At 39.4% G+C, this 19,978-nt stretch overlaps 1 protein-coding gene across 4 annotated transcripts in view; it reads right to left on the bottom strand.

Annotated features, from left to right (window-relative positions):
- TMCC2 (transmembrane and coiled-coil domain family 2) overlaps positions 1–19,978 on the bottom strand; it is a 99,754-nt gene that overhangs the window by 30,613 nt on the left and 49,163 nt on the right. Inside the window, exons 1-2 of one of the 4 annotated variants that reach the window (XM_060772923.2) lie at positions 16,656–17,145; positions 15,707–15,824 (exon numbers count right to left, since the gene is read on the bottom strand). The exons of 1 other annotated variant lie outside the window; for it this stretch is intronic. In XM_060772923.2, coding sequence (XP_060628906.1) covers positions 15,707–15,748 — 42 coding nt within the window. In that variant the 5' untranslated portion in view covers positions 15,749–15,824; positions 16,656–17,145. Of the gene's footprint in view, positions 1–6,986; positions 7,215–15,706; positions 15,825–16,655; positions 17,146–19,978 lie in introns of those variants that run through there. 2 more of the 4 variants (XM_060772925.2, XM_060772922.2) reach the window with 2 other exon arrangements.

The following is a 19,978-nucleotide window of genomic DNA, read 5'->3' as shown; positions in this document are numbered from 1 at the left end:
AAGATGAATGCATATGTGTTGAGGCTGCTCCTGCCGAACTTGGACGTCTCAACCAACAGCCAAATACAATAAGCCTTGGCTAATGTTGCAGAGAACAATGTGAAGTGAACCCAGAGGAACAGAGAACATGCAAGGCCCAGGAAGAAACTATTCTGTCCCCTTGGTGCTTGCTTCCTTTCCCTTTTTTCTTGCAGTTGCATTCAGTGAACTAATATTACCAATTGCCATGAGTTTCAGTCAAACACTAGTTTCCATCTCCTTCTTGGAAACAGAGTAACAGACAAAAAAACTGTGACACAGAAGAAGAGAGAAACCTAGGAAGATCTTATACAACATCCCTGATATAATGTCTCTGTGCATCCATAGGCAACAAAATGTGACAAACAATTAAAATTGCAAGCTTTTTATTCAAAAACAAACCTTTTGGAGCTCTCTGTAGTTTCATTCCAAGAGCTTGGGGTGGATCCCTGTCTCTGTTTTAGTGATAGGGATAGGGCACTCCATTGGATGAGGACATTAAAAAGGACCTTCTCTGTACTGCCAACCCAGTGGTGAAATACCCTCCCTTCAGAGGCCTGGCTGCAGTCAAAACTGCCAGCACAAAATAAAAATATGTATTTTTAAATAAAAGCATTTAGGGCACAGTTGATGGTATTCCATTTACACATGTGTTATGATCAGCATTATTTTAAATTACAGATTGAAAATCCCTTATCTGAAATGTTTGGGACCAGAAGTAGTTAAAGTACATGCTCAACTTGTACTTTGTCTGCTACAGCTTTAAGTTATCTGGTTTGAAGTGATAGATAATTTAATGTGTTTTTAGTAGTTTAAATTAGTATTCTTTATTATTTTCTGAAATTTATTGTATAGCAGGGCACCCTAAGCTCCTTGGCCAGGGTATAGATATTGTTTATAAATAAACAAATCATAAATAAAATAACAGTACATGTGTTTAAGATGGCACACAAATGCACTGTTTCAAATAAGAGCATCCTGCTTGAGAAGGAAAAACTGCCTCAACATGTCTGTCCCATTCCAAAATGTGATTCTAAGAGCAGTTCACATGAATATGAAGTGAATATGACACCCCATCATGCTTTGGATTAAAATTCTGAAAACACAGCTCCTGCTCATGTACTCATTGGCAATTTGAATACTCTCCTTCTAGTGTGCAGGATGATATATCAACCAAAGAAAAATAATTATTCCTACTTCCAAAGCTTTATGCCTAGGAACCAAGGAACAAAAGTAGTATGCATCTTTGCCTATGAAATGAAGCCTGCAAGCTCCAGATATATTGATAGGGGACAAATGTTGAACTGATCAACTATATGAGATTTCCAGCTGATTGTTTTATACTGTACTTGTTTTGAGAGCTTCATTCTTGCTGGATAACCTCTTGCCATCAAAATGCAAACTACAAAATACAGAAAGTTTTGCTCAGCACTTCATCAAGAAAAAATAAAGTGACCTTGGGCAGGCTATTTTAATTAGTCTCTTTGTTTCTCATTAGCAAAATGGAACCAAGCTTTTCTTCCCATGACAATGGTGAAATATCTTTTTTGGTTGGCAGCCATACACCTCCAAGTTTCTACAATGCAAGCATAAACACAAATAATGGTGGAACAAACTAACTAACAAAGAGCCAGGATTCTTTGTTAGTTGTTTGCTCCACCATTATTTGTGTTTATGGCCTATAATCATCGGTTTTGTATTTATTGCGTTTGTGCTGTCTGTATAGCTTTAAAATGGTTTCTTTTGTTGTTGCTTATATTCTGTGGCTTTCAAATTCCTTGGCACCTCCCTCAAAAAGGCTGATTGGTTGGATTACTTTACTGAGCAAAACAAAATTGACATTTATGGGTCATTTTAATAAATAGCCCGAGTGGCTGATGCCTGCTCCTGTGAATTCAAACAAAAGCATAACAGCAATTCATTATCAACATCAGAGTCCACTGACATGTGAACATATGGTTAACACAGAAAAAAGATATAATTCCTAAACTCTAGGATGACAAAACAGTAATTCATTTTTGCAAATTCACAAACCCTGATAGGCCAGCAAGCATGAAGGTTTGCTGTTCCGTGATTGGGATTTAGGATAAACCAATTTAAAACTTTTGCATCCTAGAGAAAATCCTGGAGGTGACACACCATTATGGGTGTGCTCAGCTCAGTTCTACTGGAAAAACATGGCAACCTTGAATCTGCAGGCAAATCAACATCCCTTTATATTGTAGTTGCAGAAGGTTGAAATCATTGAATATTTTTCATGAAATGCTCATCTGCCTTTCCACCCTGATTATATCAGTCACACTGCTGGTCAGCTTCCTGTGGTTAGAAGCACATGAGATCATTGCTTGGCATGGGAAGTTAGCAAGATAGTCTGGATAGACCATTTCAGCCTCTGCCAGCCACAGAGATGCCTCACAAGCCATAACCTACTCAGACGTTGACCTGGAAATCTAAATGACAGCTCTGACAGTGACCAGAATTATAGAATGTGAATCAAAGATATTTCCATCTGGGACACTCATAATTAAAAAACATGTTTTACATGTTCCCAAAAAGTCATTTAGCCACAGACACACAATAAGGCCAGGGAGAAAGATGTAGCAGAACAAAACCATCCCAAGAGAATATAAACCCCAACTGAATGATTTCATATGCCACCTATACAAGATCATATACTTATACATGTAACCAGCCTTGCAAATACATTATCAGTATTTTTATTAGTTCACCTGCACATACACAATTTGTAACCCATCTACAGCCAGGAAAGGTGGGTGTGCACTGCATTTTATACATGGCTCCCTATTTGTTTAGATGATGACAGATGCCTCTTTACAAGCCTGCTTAGCCATCCAAACTGTCCCAACATACAGGATAACTGATGTACATTAAGGATGATTATTTTTCAATAGATTTTTAGCTAATAAGAGAACAAAGCTGTTCCTGCCACAATCCTTAAATCCCTGGAGTTGGCTGTGAACCAATTCATGCAAAATCTTGAATTGGAGAAATGAATAATTAAACTGTCACTGGTGGTTAGCCTCTTCCTTCCTTCTTGTGGAGATCAAGCTTTTGATCAGCCTACCCAAGAAAAGTCAGCACTGAGATTTCAGGTTTTAATCTATAATTCATCCATTTCCCTACCCCACTCACATTTACCAATTTCAAATAGACAAGGCTACATGTAGAACAAAGATGAAAGGAGCAGGAAAAGGAAGAGTTCATTGGAATCTATTGTTCTCTCAGGATTTTCCTTACAAAATCTGTCAAGATTCTTTTTTCCAAGAACTATATTTCCTGCAGGAGCTGTCCCTTGGGTTTCATGGGAAACTAGTCCAATTTTTGCTTTTCTTGACGCTATGGAACTACAAAGTATGATCAGAGCACTCTTCTTTCTATCAGGACTAAAATGAAAACAAATCAGGTTTATGGTTAGGTTCTTGTGGGTTTTTTCGGGCTATAGAGCCATGTTCTAGAGGCATTTCTCCTGACGTTTCTCCTGCATCTATGGCAAGCATCCTCAGAGGTAGTGAGGTCTGTTGGAATTAGGACAATGGGTTTATATATCCCATTGTCCTAATTCCAACAGACCTCACTACCTCTGAGGATGCTTGCCATAGATGCAGGCGAAACGTCAGGAGAAATGCCTCTAGAACATGGCTCTATAGCCCGAAAAAACCCACAAGAACCTAGTGATTCCAGCCATGAAAGCCTTCGACAATACAGGTTTATGGTTGTTATAAAATCATGCAGAAAATATGTGGTCCATTAATGACAGATGTTACTAATGGACAATACTTTGAATTTTTGTATAATTTTGTATAGCACCATTTACAATCATTTTGAAAATAAAAAAGAGAAAATATGTGGTCAGTTTTGTCCACATTTGATTTTCTGAGTTAAAGGTAATACAAGATTCAAAGACAAAATCATGTTCGTGACATTTTTCACTATGGTCATATGTACAGGCCATCGACCATCTCTCACCTCTGTCCTTCCATCTGTATGAAAACTTAAAATACAATGATCCCTGTCCATAACTGATGCACTCACACATAAGACTGTTGCAATTTTGTCACCATTTGAATATCAACTGGCCTTCATATTCCTGCCCAACTGTCTCACAGCATTTCACGTGCATTTGACTGAATATGAAAAAAACCCATATCAAATGTAGAACACATCCAACCTGAGAATCAAAGTCTGTTATTTCTATTTCCTGTGGACTAGAATCATAGAATCATAGAGTTGGAAGAGACCTCATGGGCCACCCAGTCCAACCCCCTGCCAAGAAGCAGGAATATTGCATTCAAAGCACCCCTGACAGATGGCCATCCAGCCTCTGTTTAAAAGCCTCCAAAGAAGGAGCCTCCACCACACTCCGGGGCACAGAGTTCCACTGCTGAACAGCTCTCACAGTCAGGAAGTTCTTCCTAATGTTCAGATAGAATCTCCTCTCTTGTAGTTTGAAGCCATTGCTCCGCGTCCTAGTCTCCAAGGAAGCAGAAAACAAGCTTGCTCCCTCATCCCTGTGACTTCCTCTCACATATTTATACATGGCTATCATGTCTCCTCTCAGCCTTCTCTTCTTCAGGCTAAACATGCCCAGCTCTTTAAACCACTCTGCATAGGGCTTTTTCTCCAGACCCTTGATCGTTTTAGTCACCCTCCTCTGGACACATTCCAGTTTGTCTTCAGTTGTGGTGCCCAGAATTGGACACAATATTCCAGGTGTGGTCTAACCAAGGCATAATAGAGGGGTAGCATTACTTCCCTAGATCTAGACACTACGCTCCTATTGATGCAGGCCAAAATCTCGCCACATGACATTGTTGGCTCATGTTTAACTTGCTGTCCACGAGGACTCCAAGATCTTTTTCACACATACTGCTCTCGAGCCAGGCATTGTCCCCCAGCCAGGCGACTAGCCCAACACACTGGATAGTCAGAAACAAAGACCCCCTCCTCCACCTTAATTCTACCATACAGAGACTACTATACAGAGTTAGCACATGCATATTACTTTAATAAAGGCAAAGGGACATCTTTGCTCAAAACCCATGACAGAAGAATGTCAGCTTAGGAGCAATTGACACTCATAACTTTACCTTTAAACACTATGTCATTCCTCTCCAATTCATAATTCCTGCTGCCTGAGGTAGCCTTTTCACTCTTTCTAATGGAAGTACTGACTGTTTATATAATACAAGATGCGTGGCATGGTTTCTTTTTTCAAACAACCTGGAGGGGCGAAAGCAAACAAACTGCTCTGTTTCCTTTTTGTTAGCTAATTTGAATGAATGTCAAAGACTATTCACTGACAATAGTTGCAGATACAAGAAAAAGTCCAAATGTGCTTAGGTATCAAAGGAATTGAAGATGGAATTCCAGAGCTGTTGTCCTAAACCAGACAGACATGGTATGCATGGATGTGAAATATAGCCCCACAAAACTAATGATGTTACTGCTTTTGGTAGTAACTAATAACTAAGGAAAATGTATTAAAAAATAGCATCCTCTAACATTTGATTTTGTTCATATTTTGAGGTTTTTAGAGATGGCATCGCCTAATCATTTTAAGACTGTGAGATGGAACTTCCTGGGTTCAAATATCACACACTTGCTAGGTACATTAAGCAAGCTGTTCCAATTCACCATCTGCTCATTCTGTGATGAGAATGTCAGACGTCTATCACAAAGGGTTACTGTGACAAGTACTGAAATACAGGGCTGTCTTAGATATATATTCACTATAAAATGTGTATCTATTCTTGTTGGGGTAAAGGCAGTCTTTATGAAGTAGGTTTTACAGCTTTTTACCTAGCAATGCATTTCTTTCTACTGATTATGCAACTGGGTTGTTGTGAGTTTTCCGGGCTGTATGGCCATGTTCCAGAAGCATTTTCTCCTGATGTCAGAAGAGAATGCTTCTGGAACATGGTCATACAGCCCAGAAAACTCACAACAACCCAGTCATTCCGGCCATGAAAGCCTTTGATAATACATTATGCAACTCTTTGAATAAAATTACATAGAGGAGAAAAATGTACTATAGTAATGGACATGAAATATTTAAAAACGTCAAGACTCCTCTACAACTATTAGCTTGTATTATCAACAATAAAATTATTAAATGTAAAGCAAAATCATTTCCCTCAACCTATTGAATTGCCAATGTGCATAAAGAAATACATTGATATTAAAGACTATTACCAATATTTTTCCTAACCCAGTCCTAGACGGGATTAAGGAATGCTAGATCTGATCTTACTATAGTGTGAAACGAAGAATTAGCAGGGAGAACTCACAATTCTATTATTTCATCCTTTGAATCCAGATAACTCTCCTGTTGGCCTCCCCATATAATCAATATAACCAGGTTGGGTATCCCTCATCCAAAATGCTTAGGACCTGAAGTTTTATTGATATTGGATTGCTTCATATTTTGAAATACTTGCATTTGTATATCTTGGAGATCCCAAATCCAAGCATGAAATGTATTGGTTTCATATATACCTTACACACATAGGAAGTATACAATCAATGGCCAATGTTTCTTTCAAAGCATTGACATTGTATAGTTATAGGTGGCTTTAATGTGTGCTTTAATCTTATGCTTATGTGTTTTTGATCTATGTGTTTCAAATAATTTTATGTTTTTAGTCATCTATTGTATTTTAACACAATGTTGCACCCCACCTTGAGCCTTGAAAAGAGAGATAAAATATAAAATGTATTATAATTATTAAGGTTCTTGGCGGGGGGTGGTGGTGGTTGTCTTTCAAATCCCAGACATTAGTCAACCTCTCACTAACCATTAATCCAACTGCTAACTTCTAAAACAGCTAAAAATCTTGTGATACACACTGACATACTGCTACAAATTTCCTCTGCCTGGAAGAGAGTAAAAGAAAACTCAGATTAAGTTTCTATCTCCAAACTAAAAAGAAAGATAATATAAAGGATACTTTCAGAGTTGATGAAGTCTTGATAATCAGGATTCTTAGTCCAAAAGTTCATCCATTTTTGGATATTTCTGTTTGTCCTTCAAAATAGTCCCTGGGGTAGTCTGTTGCCTTCACCACTATCTCCTTTTGCAGCTTCAAATCTTCTCTCTTCCAATTAATCAGTCTGGTTTCTGTGTGGGGTTTGAAGAGCTTACTGCCCAGACCCTTCACATCTCTAAGGCACTTTGTAATTCCCTGAACAGTTGTTGACTCTGACATGTTCTGAGTAACCTCGTCTTTAAAAGGACATGGGGCAGCAAACTCCTGAAACCCTACACTGCCAGAAGCCAACTGCCATGGGGAAAGGAGCCACGACTGCACCTACATCCCAGCCAAACCGAAAATGCCTTGTCAGAAGCAGCAAATGCTGCCAGATCTTCTGAAATGAGAAGCCTGACTCTGAAGCACAGATAGCTCATTGAAAGCACACTAGGATTTTCAAGGCTATGAGGTACCTAGGAAACATATGGAACCAGTTCACAGTCTCTTTTAACATACAGAGAGACCCCACAAACACTTCAGACTATCACATTATAACCTAGCAGAAGTAAGGGAAAGGTCATGTTTCAGCAATCGTGACAACAAAAACCTACACAATCTTTCACTGTCTTAGAAGCCTAGTCTGGTTTCTGAGCTATGCAAGTGATTTAAAAAGAAAAGGCAGGCACGTTTGGAGTTCAAGAGTTGCAGAAATGAAGGTAACTGTGTGTTAAAATGAAAAGAACATCTATTTTAAGACACTGAAGTTCTAGCATATCAGAGAATTTTGAGTGAAGATGGAAACGGCTGGATCCCACTATGTCAATCAACCATAGCATTTGACATTTTGCTGCTCACATTCCAGGGTAAAAACTTCAGTTGAGCATTTAGAAATATAGCTTAATCATCCAAAAGAGAGGGGGGGGGGGCAGGCAAGGTTATCAAGGAAAAATAAACATAGCAAATATGAGTTGTAAGTGTGAACAATTTTCAGTATCTCTGGAATGCTAGAAATGTAGGCACTGAAGGAAAATTTCTGGGGTGAAGCAGAATACAGCTACACCTCTGAGCTACACCAATGTGATTTCCATTCCACTAGCATTCACTAGGATCTTAGGTAAAGGTAAAGGTAAAGGTTTTTCCCTGACATTAAGCCCAGTCATGTCCGACTCTGTGGAGTGGTGCTCATCTCCATTTCTAAGCTGAAGAGCCAGCGCTGTCCATAAACACCTCCAAGGTTATGTGGCCGGCATGACTGCATAGAGCGCAGTTACCATCCTACCGGAGCAGTACCTATTGATCTACGCATATTTGCATGTTCTCAAACTGCTAGGTTGGCAGAAGCTAAGGTTAACAGTAAGAGCTCACGCCTCTCCCCACATTCGAACCTGTGACCTTTTGGTTAGCAAGTTCAGCAGCTCAGCACTTTAACCCACTGCACCTCTGGCCAGAGAGTATGAGATGATTAGCAGCTGAGCAGGCAAATTAAAATATGGTTTACTAGTACAAGCCACAAAGAAACATGAAATCTGATTGCCATCTGCTGTTACCTATTTTAATCAGAAATGGGATTGATGTCATTCATTCTAATAGGCTGAACTGGAAGGTTGGGAAGCAAGACCAATCTACTGGGTCTGGTAAGCAATTGGATACTTTGGATTCTTTCTTGACTTCAATTGCTTCTAATCTAACTGGCCCGTGTATGAAGCAATGCTTTCATTTTCTATACACTTTCTTATCAATGGATAGCTTTGGAATCTATTGTAGGAGCCTTTTTTATTGAAAAGTGCTTCAAATGATTACATGAAAAGGGCAGACTTCTATTTACAATATTTCCATACAGGAATTCCAAATCAAAACGGACATATAAATGCAGATTGATTGGTTTCCCAATTAAGAAAACCCACCAATAAGCAATAACCTTTGCAACTGTGGAACCCATATCCATGGTTTCACTTACCTGAACCCACAGAAAAAATGCTCTCTCTAGGAATCTGCTAGGGTCTCCAGGCAACTCTATAGCATATCTTACCACAGAGTTGAATTGGAGAAGGTAGAAAATTCCTAGAGAGGATAACGCAGTCCTCCAACACAACTGTATGTCATGCTGGGACTGGAATTACATTAATTTAATTATGTTCAGTTCTATCTCCTATTTCAGAAAACCTCAGTCCGTCCAGAACCATATCCTCTTGGATATGGGGGTCTTACCGTATTATTTACACAGAGATTTGTAATGGTATGTCATCTTGGACAGGATATGGGATAAAACAGTAAAGGCTGTGTGTTGTGACTGTTGTGAAGCAGTGATGCAGGCTAAAAGTCATTTTAGACCTTTTGGATTGCATTTCAGCTCCCGACGAGTAGGATTTTTCCCAGTAGTTGGGAATCATTTGGGATATGGTCCCGGGGATCTCAGATATGCACCCTATGTTAATGTTGTTGTTTTTGTTAACTGCAGTCAAATCTATTTCAACTTATGGCAATGCTAGAAATAAGAGACCTTTACATTTACCAGTTATAAAAAAATTGTCAGATACCCCAAAATGTTGCTCGCATTCACTCAGAACTTGACACCACATTTACTACTGATCTTAGCAAAGTGTCCAGTACACCGAGGCCTGGTTGGTTTTTATGGGATCAGTTTCAGTTATTTCAGGCCTGATGATGTGGACAAGATGCCTGAAGCAGTTTAACTTGCCACATGTAAGCTTGACCCTTGTCCTCCTTGACTGATAAAATCTAGGAGAGGTGGATTGATATGGTGAGCCCAAGGGGTGATAGATGCACTATTACATCAGATGGAGATACCGTTCTTTTGAAGGACGCAGTGGTGTGCCCCTGAAAAGGACCTCCCTAAACAGAGAGCTATATAAGAAGTACTAATCTATTGGTACATCACTCCACAAAAAACTTTCCAAATGTTACAAGAATGCATCAAATAAATGCTGGAAATGTGGAAATCAGATAGGCATGTTTTTCCACGCATGGTGGATGTGTGAAATTGCTAAAAAATACTGGAGAGAAATTTATGAAATACAAAAAGTGTTAGAAATAAAAATAAAAATGGATCCTAAGTATTTTCTTTTGGGAATGCTAGACTTAGAAAAAGAAAGAAACAATGAGATTTTATTTAACTATCTAGTCACAGCGACAAAGATAGTATACACCAGAAATTGGAGAGTTAAAGAAACACCCTTGATAAAAAAATTAGCTAATCAAAATAACGAAGATTATGAATATGGATAGACTCACACACTTGCTATCAACCCACCAAGGAACACCAAAAACTCAAATCGACTGGCAACCAATGAAAGAGTAACTGAAATGAATAAAAATGAAAATAATAATATAAGCTAGAAAGAAACTACAAGAAAGTAGTTGTTCATAAAATAGACAGATAGAAAGTGGATGTAGAGAAGAGAAAGGACATAGTGCTATTTGTTTTCTTCTGAATTTTTGAAAGGACTACACCACAAAGTAGATGGAAATCAATATACCCCCAATACTTTTTACACACTTTTTTCTCATCCCCCTTTTTTCTTTCTCTCTCTTTATATCACTATATTTTCCCTATTTCACTTCTTTTCCCTTTTCCATATATATTCTTTTAAAATGTATTGTATATAATATTTGTGTGCTAGTAATATTTTTTTTAAAGCAATACTAACCTATTGGAAATATTCCATTGTGGGGTAAGGTTCTTGAGCATGTAAAAAGTTGGATATACTTGGAGGAAATCACTGGATCCATTGCAGTCTAATTTCAGGCCAGGATATGCCACTGAAATAGCCTTAGTTGGTCAGGTTGGCAAACTGCCCCAGAAGGAAAGAGAGGGAGTTTGACCTTGTTGATCTTCCCAGATCTCCCAGTGGCTTTTGATACTATTGTTTATGGCATTATTATTATTATTATTATTATTATTATTATTATTATTATTATTTGCATTTGTTAACCGCCACTCTCAGCCCGAAGGCATTGTACTGGAGCTGCTTTGTTATATGGAGGAGGAGGTACTGTTTTGAAGGGATTCATTTTATTTCGATGGCTTCAGGTGAAGCTGCCCTTGAAGAAGACTTGGAATTTGTCTGCAGCTCGACAGCATATAATGTCAGACTTTAAAAGCTGACTTAGAAAAACTGTACTGACATTTTTGGTCTAAATTCAAGGTGCTTAGACCAAAAGCCTTATACTTGGGGCCTTGATACTTAAGGGAGCGCCTCTCCTGACATGTGTTTTCCTGAGGATTATGATCTGCTTGGGGGGGGGGGGGGGTTCCTCCATTTCTCATCAGAGGGCAATATACTATATTAGGACATAGTAGAGAGCCTTCTCAGCTGCACCACCCTAACAGTAGAATGCTCTCCTTCTGGAGACCTGACTGGAATCAATACCGTTATCATTTAGGCACTAAATTAAAAACTAGCTATTTTATAAAGTGTCTGGGCCTTATTTATAGTTATTTGTAATTTTAGTTAGCAGTTATGTCATTTTAAACATATTTTACCATTTTCAACTTGTTGTATTATCTTGCACTTTGCTGCCTATTGTAATACAGAAGCGAACAAAAGTCATCAACCCCACCTACTTCCCTTCGATCCAAGTGGAAATCAATGACACTTCAATGCATAGCCTTCAGGATATCAGAAAGGACTATAAGGTTCTGAGTAAGGGAGCTGAAGGACCTTGATGGCTGCCCCCCGACTGTGGAACTATCTCCCAAGAGAGACTAGGATGGCCCCATGCCTGCTGGCCTTCCACAGGCAGGTTAAGATCTTCTTCTGCCAGCAGGCATTTAGAGAAGGATAAGGAGCAGGCTTTGGGGAGGTTGGAGGTTGGAGGTGGGATGGGGGGGGGGGGGGCAGGAATGTGAGTTTTAAAGGCTATTTTAAGTGCATTTATTATATATTTTAATCTGTTTTACCACACTGTACTATTTAATTGTATTAAAATGTTTGCATTGAGCTTTCTAAACTTGACTAAAGTATGGGATTGTTAGTCACCTTGAGTCTCCAAAGGAAGAAAAATGGGGTATAAATAAATTTAATGATGATGATGATGATGATGATGATGATGATGATGCACATGATGTCATTTTGTTTCTTTCCCCAGGGAGAAATGTAAATTACTACAATTAGGCACACAGATATAGGATGGGTGATATCTGGCTGGGTAACAGAATATGTGTAAGAGACCTTCATAGTCTTAGTAGACTACAAGCTGAACATTAGTGGATAGTGTGATGCAGAAGTTAATCAAACCAATGCAAACCTAAGCTGCATCAATAAGATAATAATGTATAGATCAAGGGAAGTCACAGTCCCTTTCTATTCTGCTTTGGTCAGACCTTATTTGGAATACTGTGTCCAGTTTTGGGTACCACAATTCAAGAAGGATATTCACAAGCTGGAACGTATCCAGAGCAAGGTGAGGAAAATGATCAAATGTCTGGAAACCATGCCTTATGAGATGTGGGTTTTGTTTAGCTTGGAGAAGAGGAGGGTGAGATGTGACAAGGGACATGATTAAATATCTGAAAGGATATAATATTAAAGATGAAGTAGCTTATTTTCTACTAGGATAGGGAGCAATAGATTCAAACTATAGAAAAAGAGATTATATCTACTCATTTGAAAGAACTTCCTGAGAGTGAAAACTACATTATAGTGGAATATGTTGCTTCAAAGTATAATAGAGTCTTCCGCTTTTGCAGCTTTGGAGATGGATGGCCATCTGTCATGTACACTTTGATTATGTATTCCTCCATGGCTGGAATTTGATTGGATGACCCTTCTATGATTTTAATATGTTTTTAGCTTGTTTAATCTGGTTTAATGTTATTTGTGAGGCTCTCTGAGATCTCCTGATATAGGGTGGGATGCAGAAAAACAAATGGATACATAATTGCATTGAATCTACCTAAAGAGTGTAACATTTTTTCAAAAAAAAACTTACTATAGAATGAGTAATAAAGGATAAAACTCTGTAACAAAAGTTTTATGAGTTTGTGTTTTTATCACTCTATTTTCCAGCCTGATTTTTCTGTTCTTCTTTTCTTGTTGATGACTTTGTAAATAGATTTGGTTGACGCAAACAAAGAATGCAACATGATCGTACTCTCTTCTGCTTAAACCAACCAAAATAAAACACCATGCTTCACCCTAGAGGCAATGTGATTGTATTCCATTGCTAGATGTGGGACACATGTATGTGGCAATCATCGTGAGTTTTTATGAAACATTCTGGAGAGAAGGCCTAAGATGGAATCCAGCCAGTTGTACTTCTCATGAGGTAACTGGTGACATCTCCTTCCCAGCCGTACTATTTAAATCTGGACCATGACCATCAAGCTATAGAAACTCCAAAGAATTCAAAAGTTGTCCAGAATCCGAAACGGCTGTGCTGCTGGTATGTCTAATGGCAGAAGACTCTTTAAAGCATGGAGACAATGCTTTGAGCAAAGGAAAAGGCAGGGAGAGTGAGAGATATGGTCGTTGCTGTCCTTTCTGTTAAAGCAACTTTGTGCTATCAAGTAAGTCAAGCTAAGCAACATGCAGGAAAATGAAATGAAATGTTTTAGAAGGACTAAAGGAGATGACACATGACATATCTAGATCAGGAAGAGCCCAAGACAATTTGCTGCCTGATACAGAGTAGTAGGTATTACTCCCATGTACACACACACCTACGAAAGGGTCTGGTCACACTAGAATAATAGCACTATGATTCTATAGCTAACATCCTATAGAAGCCTCGGATTTGTAGCTTGATGAGACAAAGAGCTCTCTGGCAAACAATTCTAAATGCTGAGCTGCAAATCCCAAGATTCCATAGCATGGAACAATAACAGTTACAAGCAGAATACCAGGTTATTAATTTGGTATTACAAATGGGGCCACAGTCAAGGTTCACAGTACCAAAAGCCAGCCAAGTTATTTTGGCACAAGAGGTAGAAAATTCCACAAGTGCCAGGTAATGAAAATGTATCAGCAATACACTCAATAATAGTTTGCTAAGCCTTTATGAAAATCAGTATCTGAGGTCTGAGATAGTATAACCTCATCCTACCTCATGGCACAGTCAGTCTTATTTAGCTATACTGTATTTTTCTTTCTTTTAAAAATAAATGGCAACATATTGGAGCGAGGGGAGGGAATCCATATAGAAACCATGGGTCCAGTGTTAGTTCTTCCCAACATTTGTTGTTGTTTGCCTTTGTTTCCAATTTTTTTTATTTCTAGTGTTGTTTGTGTTTTTGTTTTTTGTTTTTTGGAAAAAAGCAGACTTAAACAAGAATCAAAGAAGTCTGAGAGAAGGGAGAAAAAAATCACTCTAAAAAACAACCAGCGGCAATGAAATGGATAGAAAATAATTTACCTGTTATATGTTAACATAGTCTTAACAATGCCTAAATACCCTGAAGTCACCAGATCCCAACTGATCATGTAAGCTAAGCAGAGTCAGACTTGGTTAGTACTTGGATGGGAGATTGACAACAAATACTAGGAACTGGCAAAACAATCTCTAACCATAAACCGACAGGAAATCCGAAAACAAATATACACAGTCTTAGGACTGTGCTACCCCTGTTACCACTTCATCTCTGAGAGAAAAGGATATATGACAGTAAGGGAATGTGTTTAAAGAATCAAGAGCATGGCAAGAAGCATTGTGGCACTTGCTAAGTGGCATAGATCATGCCATGGCCCAAGTCCTGGCTCCTCAGACTGTTTTCAAGGTGGGAAGGTTCAACATTGGCTGGCAAGGAATTATTAATGTGGATTACTTGCAGGTTATACAGCCAGTGTTGTTTAGTTGTTTGAGAGACTGGGGTACATATCCCCCACTCAAACACTGAAAATCACTAGGTGATCTTGAAATAGTTACACACTCTCAGCCTCAGAGAAAGGCGAACTTCCTCTGAACAATTTTGCCCAACAAAAGTCATGATAGGTTTGCCATACATCAGAAATTACCTAAAGTCGTACACAAACAGCAACTTGCAAATACGTTTTTACAAAACAACTATAACACAATACATTGCATTAAAATCATAAAAATCATCATCATCATCCAGCTGAAATTAACAGTCTTTGTATCATGAAAGCAATTGCAAAATAATTATTTAGTACACTTCAGATTGATAATTCCTGAAAAGGTTCATTGTTTTAGGAGTCAAATTTTGACAGACGATTTTGGGAGCAAGCTAGTCTAATAACTTACAGAAGATGTGAGTATGCCTTATTACCCTATTCTGGTCTTCATGGGGAGGAAAACAGATTGCCCATTCTTAATGACATTCCTGTATTGGGGTGGGCTGCTTTTCTAGAATTCAGGTTCTTTAAATTTCTCATCACTGCTAAAAATTCTTTTTCATGTCAGGAGCGACTTGAGAAACTGCAAGTCGCTTCTGGTGTGAGAAAATTGGCCATCAGCAAGGACACTGCCCAGGAACACCAGGATGTTTTTGATATTTTTTCATTCTTGTGGGAGGCTTCTCTCATGTCCCTGCTTGGGGAGCTGGAGCTGACAGAGGGAGCTCAACCCCCTCTCCCTGGATTTAAACCGCTGACCTGTCAGTCATCAGTCCTCCTGGGAAAAGGGGGCTCTCATCCCTGCTAAAAATGGAATCTTCATATGCCAAAGTATCCCACTAATTACAAGACGCTAAGGACAAACAATAAGGGATGACTATTACAAACCTGCCATTCTTGTGAGCTTCCCTTGGTTGTGTATTCTTGCATGGCACGGGGTTGGACTGGATGGCCCTTGTGGTCTCTTCCAGCTCTATGGTCCTATGATACTACACTTGAGCGATTCCTATAAGACAGAATGCTGAGCTAGAGACACAGAAAGGCTGTTACAATTGTTTAAACTCCCTAAGTGTTCAAGCTGCCTTACAACTCCCATCAGTGATTTCAAGAGCTTCCTAGGATGCTGTAGCTGCAGCACAGTCTGCAGGTGGCATTGCATTATAATCCCCCTTCAGGCCCTCTTCATTTGAGCAGAAGCAAAAAGAAGGGATTTTTTTAATTAAAAAAAATCTAGGACATGAAGCCAGAGCTCACTGGCTCGCTCCCTTCAGAGCCAGGCAAATACTGTAAATAGATCAGCACAGCTGCTCTGCCTCCTCCACCCGCAGGAGAGCACAGCCAGTCTCATCACAGGTGCAGTCATCCTACACTCCCAGAGCACCCACATCACAGGGAGCATCGCTCTTCCCACATGCTGTCTCAGTGGGCTGCAAAAAAACAAAACAAAACGAGAGGCCATGGGGGCCTCCATTTCAGCCCTCAAAGCATCCCAACATCTGCATATACCCTGACAAATAATGCTGGTGAAGCATTGTGCTTTTCCAAGTGGCATGAACTCAATGAATTCATTCTGAATTTTTATTTTTGTTCTAATTCCATTTTTTTAAAAAGCTTATTCTACCCTCAAAACAACACACTGCTCAGCTTGGAATTCAACCAGCACATTTTACTCTAACAATTTCTCACCTGATCATGATCAGCTATCTCTTTGTTCCACTTTTCAACTCCCTGCTCTATTGTTGTCTATCTCATCCCTGGTGCACATTCCAAAGCTTGAACAATGCACTTCAATGACATCAGCTACAGCTCAGAGTGGAGGTACAAAATGAGGACTCACCTGGGTATGAACCATCTCGTGGAGTCAGGTAGGCTGAACAATCCCAGGTGGTGTCCTATCCTTTGCTCCTGTGGCACCACCATTGACAAATCCTGTTGGGGCTGCCAACATACAGCAACCTTTCTCCCAAAGGCAGAGTGAGAAATCTTACTTCAGCCATAGAGACCAGCCCCTCCAACCCCACAGGACAGGACATTTGTTAATCTGGCGGCGCCTGCAAGCCATCTAGCCTGAGCGACAGCTCATGGGGATTAAGGGCCTTTGAGTGGAGCACCAATCATTCCTATCCCTCCCTCCTCCCCTTGCAGCTGCCTAGAGAGATGGGTGATTCCGTCTCAAATAATCCCCTTCTGTCATTCTCTTCCAGGAAAGGCTGGCAGGTCACCAAGGGCGAGATTAGTGAGATAATGAAAATGCTCCCCACCCCTTTCTGAGCACTCCCATCGCCGGGCTCTCTGCACAGCGCCACCCTTCCTAGGCAAGGCAGATGCCTCAGCAACCCAGCAGTGGTCTGATGTACCAATGGGAAATCTGTATTCCCACCATCACCATCACAAGCCCTACTCCATTTTTTCTTATAGGCAGCAGCATCACCTGCTGGCCTCGGATGGAAACACCATGCTATCTGATCTCAAAAGAGCCCCAGTTGCTGATGCTGAAACCCAGTCTCCAGTCTCCTCTTCTCACTGAATACAAAATCCCCTCTAGAGTGCAGAGATGCCCAAAGTTGGAATGCATTCACAAAGGATTTTCAAAGCATAGGTTTCAGGTGCCATCAAATAAAAGATATCCCATTTCACAGACTAGTGATGTGATCTGCTGTGAGTTAATCCTATCCTCAGTCACACAACATAGAGAGGATCATATCAATGCATCTCTGATTGATTGTTATCTGTATACTGAATCTCAAATGACAGATTCTGCATTAACATAATGACAAACGTAGCTTAATTGCTCCTGCAATAGAAGGACATGTCGCCTCTTCCCTTTAAAAAATGCCATAATTATATGGATGTTGTTTTTCATGTCAGGAGCAACTAGAGAAACTGCAAGTTGCTTCTCGTGTAGATATAATGGATATAATGTTGTCTATCTATATTGGGCTTTTTTTACAGAATAATGTAAGGGGAAAAATTTGGCCAGCTCATTAGTCACACCTGTTTTTTTGTCATCACATTAGTTAGCATCAGCACATTAGTTAACATTGCCCCCATACCTGCTGAGTCGATATACATGGTTTCACATATTCACAGTCTGACCTATTCACTTAGGGCTTCCTGTACAAGCTACACCAGGCATGGACTAACTTCGGCCCTCCAGGTGTTTTGGACTCCAACTCGCATAATTCCCAACAGCCTACTGGCTGTTAGGAATTGTGGAAGTTGGAGTCCAAAACACATAGAGGGCTGAAGATGGCCCATGCCTGAGCCACACTCTTTTCTTGGTACTTCTGTCATTTGTCCTATTGACATTAATAGGGTTTTCTTTTATCCTTATTTTCACATATCTGCACAAAGTAAATGAATGTATCCTGTATGAAGGTAGTACTGTGATCTACGTACTATATTATGCAAGGTTGTATACAAATGAAATAGTTTATTCCTGTTGAGCGTGTTCTTTTTTTTAACCAGATATTGAAGTACAACCTCTCTTCCTATTTATTTGTTAACACCATTATCACGCCTTTCTTCCAATAGTCCCAAGGAACAATCCAGAGCTCATTTCCCTCCTATTTTATCCACACAACAACCCTCCGAGGCAGCCAGCAAGCAAACAGCACAAGAGACCCTATGAGTTTCATGGTTTTTTGGGGACTAGACCTGGATCTCCAAGAGTGCAATACAAAACTAATCATTATATCACATTTGCTATTATCCTATGTATTCTAAGTATTTTCAGAAAGTTTTGTTGAGGAACTTCATCAAAAGAATTCTGAAAATCCAATTAGGTAATGTCTGGCAGCCAAATGTTTGTTGACTTTCTGCAAAACCCCCTTTTTTAAAAAAAACCCTTAGGACACCTTTTTGGAAGTCATGTTGAGTCTTCAACAAGACATGTCATTCCGCATTCTTCATAACTTTACCTTTAAAATGCATTGCACAAAACTCCCTGATATTGCATTATGTTAACTACCTGTAGATCTTCCTGGATTTCATATTTCATATTTCATATTTCATATATATATATATATACGCCTTACATTAGTTATTTCCAAGTTATTTCATATCTTGGCTAATTTCAGCATAAGGATGTAGTAAAAGGTACAAAACAAGGTGTGCAGAAGTCATTGTTATTATGTTTGTGTTTAACTGTTAAAGTATGTATTTGTGTTGTAACAGTAGCTAAAACTGGAGTCATCTGGTTTGAATCCACAGTGAGCATTACCAAGGAGACGAGGCTGGCTAGCTCATGAGAGGGAGAAGTGGGCAGAGCCAGGCAGGAAACGTTTGGTGCATTTTTTAAAAAAAAGCAGAGAGAGAGAGAGAGAGAGAGAGAGAGAGAGAGGGAGGCTGGGAAAGGCCTGAGAGAGAGAGGCTTGTGTGTGAAACCTGGCCAGATTCTTTAGTCAAAGAAGACTAAAGGAAGCCTAGTTAAGCCTAGTTAAGATCCCTAGTTAAGGAAGGACTAGAGATCAGAGATGTGATTGAGGGAAGATCAAACTGAAAGGCTATTTATAGTAGTGAAACATTGTTCACTAGAGAGCTTCACCTCAGTGAAAGTTAGCCACAAGCTGTGTTATCTGGAAGAGTGGACTGTATTATAAACCACGTGATATTCAAAGTTCCATAAGTTATTTAACAGCCTGCAACCATAAGCTTTGTACACAATAAACTTATCTTTTGTTGAAAACCGTCTCATCTCAACTAATCTGCGTCTGTAGAGCCAGTGCTCATCGGTGGTACCTCAAATACCTCACGTTGGTGGCAGTTACCTTAATTTACAAACAATAATTGGCCTCCTCCATAATATACTCTTCTACACAATTGAGGCCTGAGGTAAATTCCCTCCATAACATCCACATCTGTACAATTGGCGATAGCGGTGGGGATCTTCAAAGATAAAATCCCTATACCCTGTCCATCGTTGTGTTCGCATCTTTCCACTAGGTAATCATCAGACTATGGTAAAGAATGGAAACTTATTTATATTGCAGAATAGAAGAAAAATTAAAATTGGAGGAGAATCAATGCCATATAGAGCTGAAGCTGCCTATTGTTTTCATTCAATTGTACTATTGGCACAGGAATTTCCATACAGCTTAAAATTTATCCTATTATTTCAAGAAATAAATGTCTCATTTACATTTATCTAGTTACCGACCA

The sequence above is a fragment of the Anolis sagrei genome, chromosome 4, assembly GCF_037176765.1.
Source record: "Anolis sagrei isolate rAnoSag1 chromosome 4, rAnoSag1.mat, whole genome shotgun sequence".
Classification (NCBI taxonomy): Eukaryota; Metazoa; Chordata; class Lepidosauria; order Squamata; family Dactyloidae; genus Anolis; species Anolis sagrei.
The sequence above is the reverse complement of the archived record's forward strand: the minus strand, read 5'-3'. Positions and strand labels throughout refer to the sequence as shown.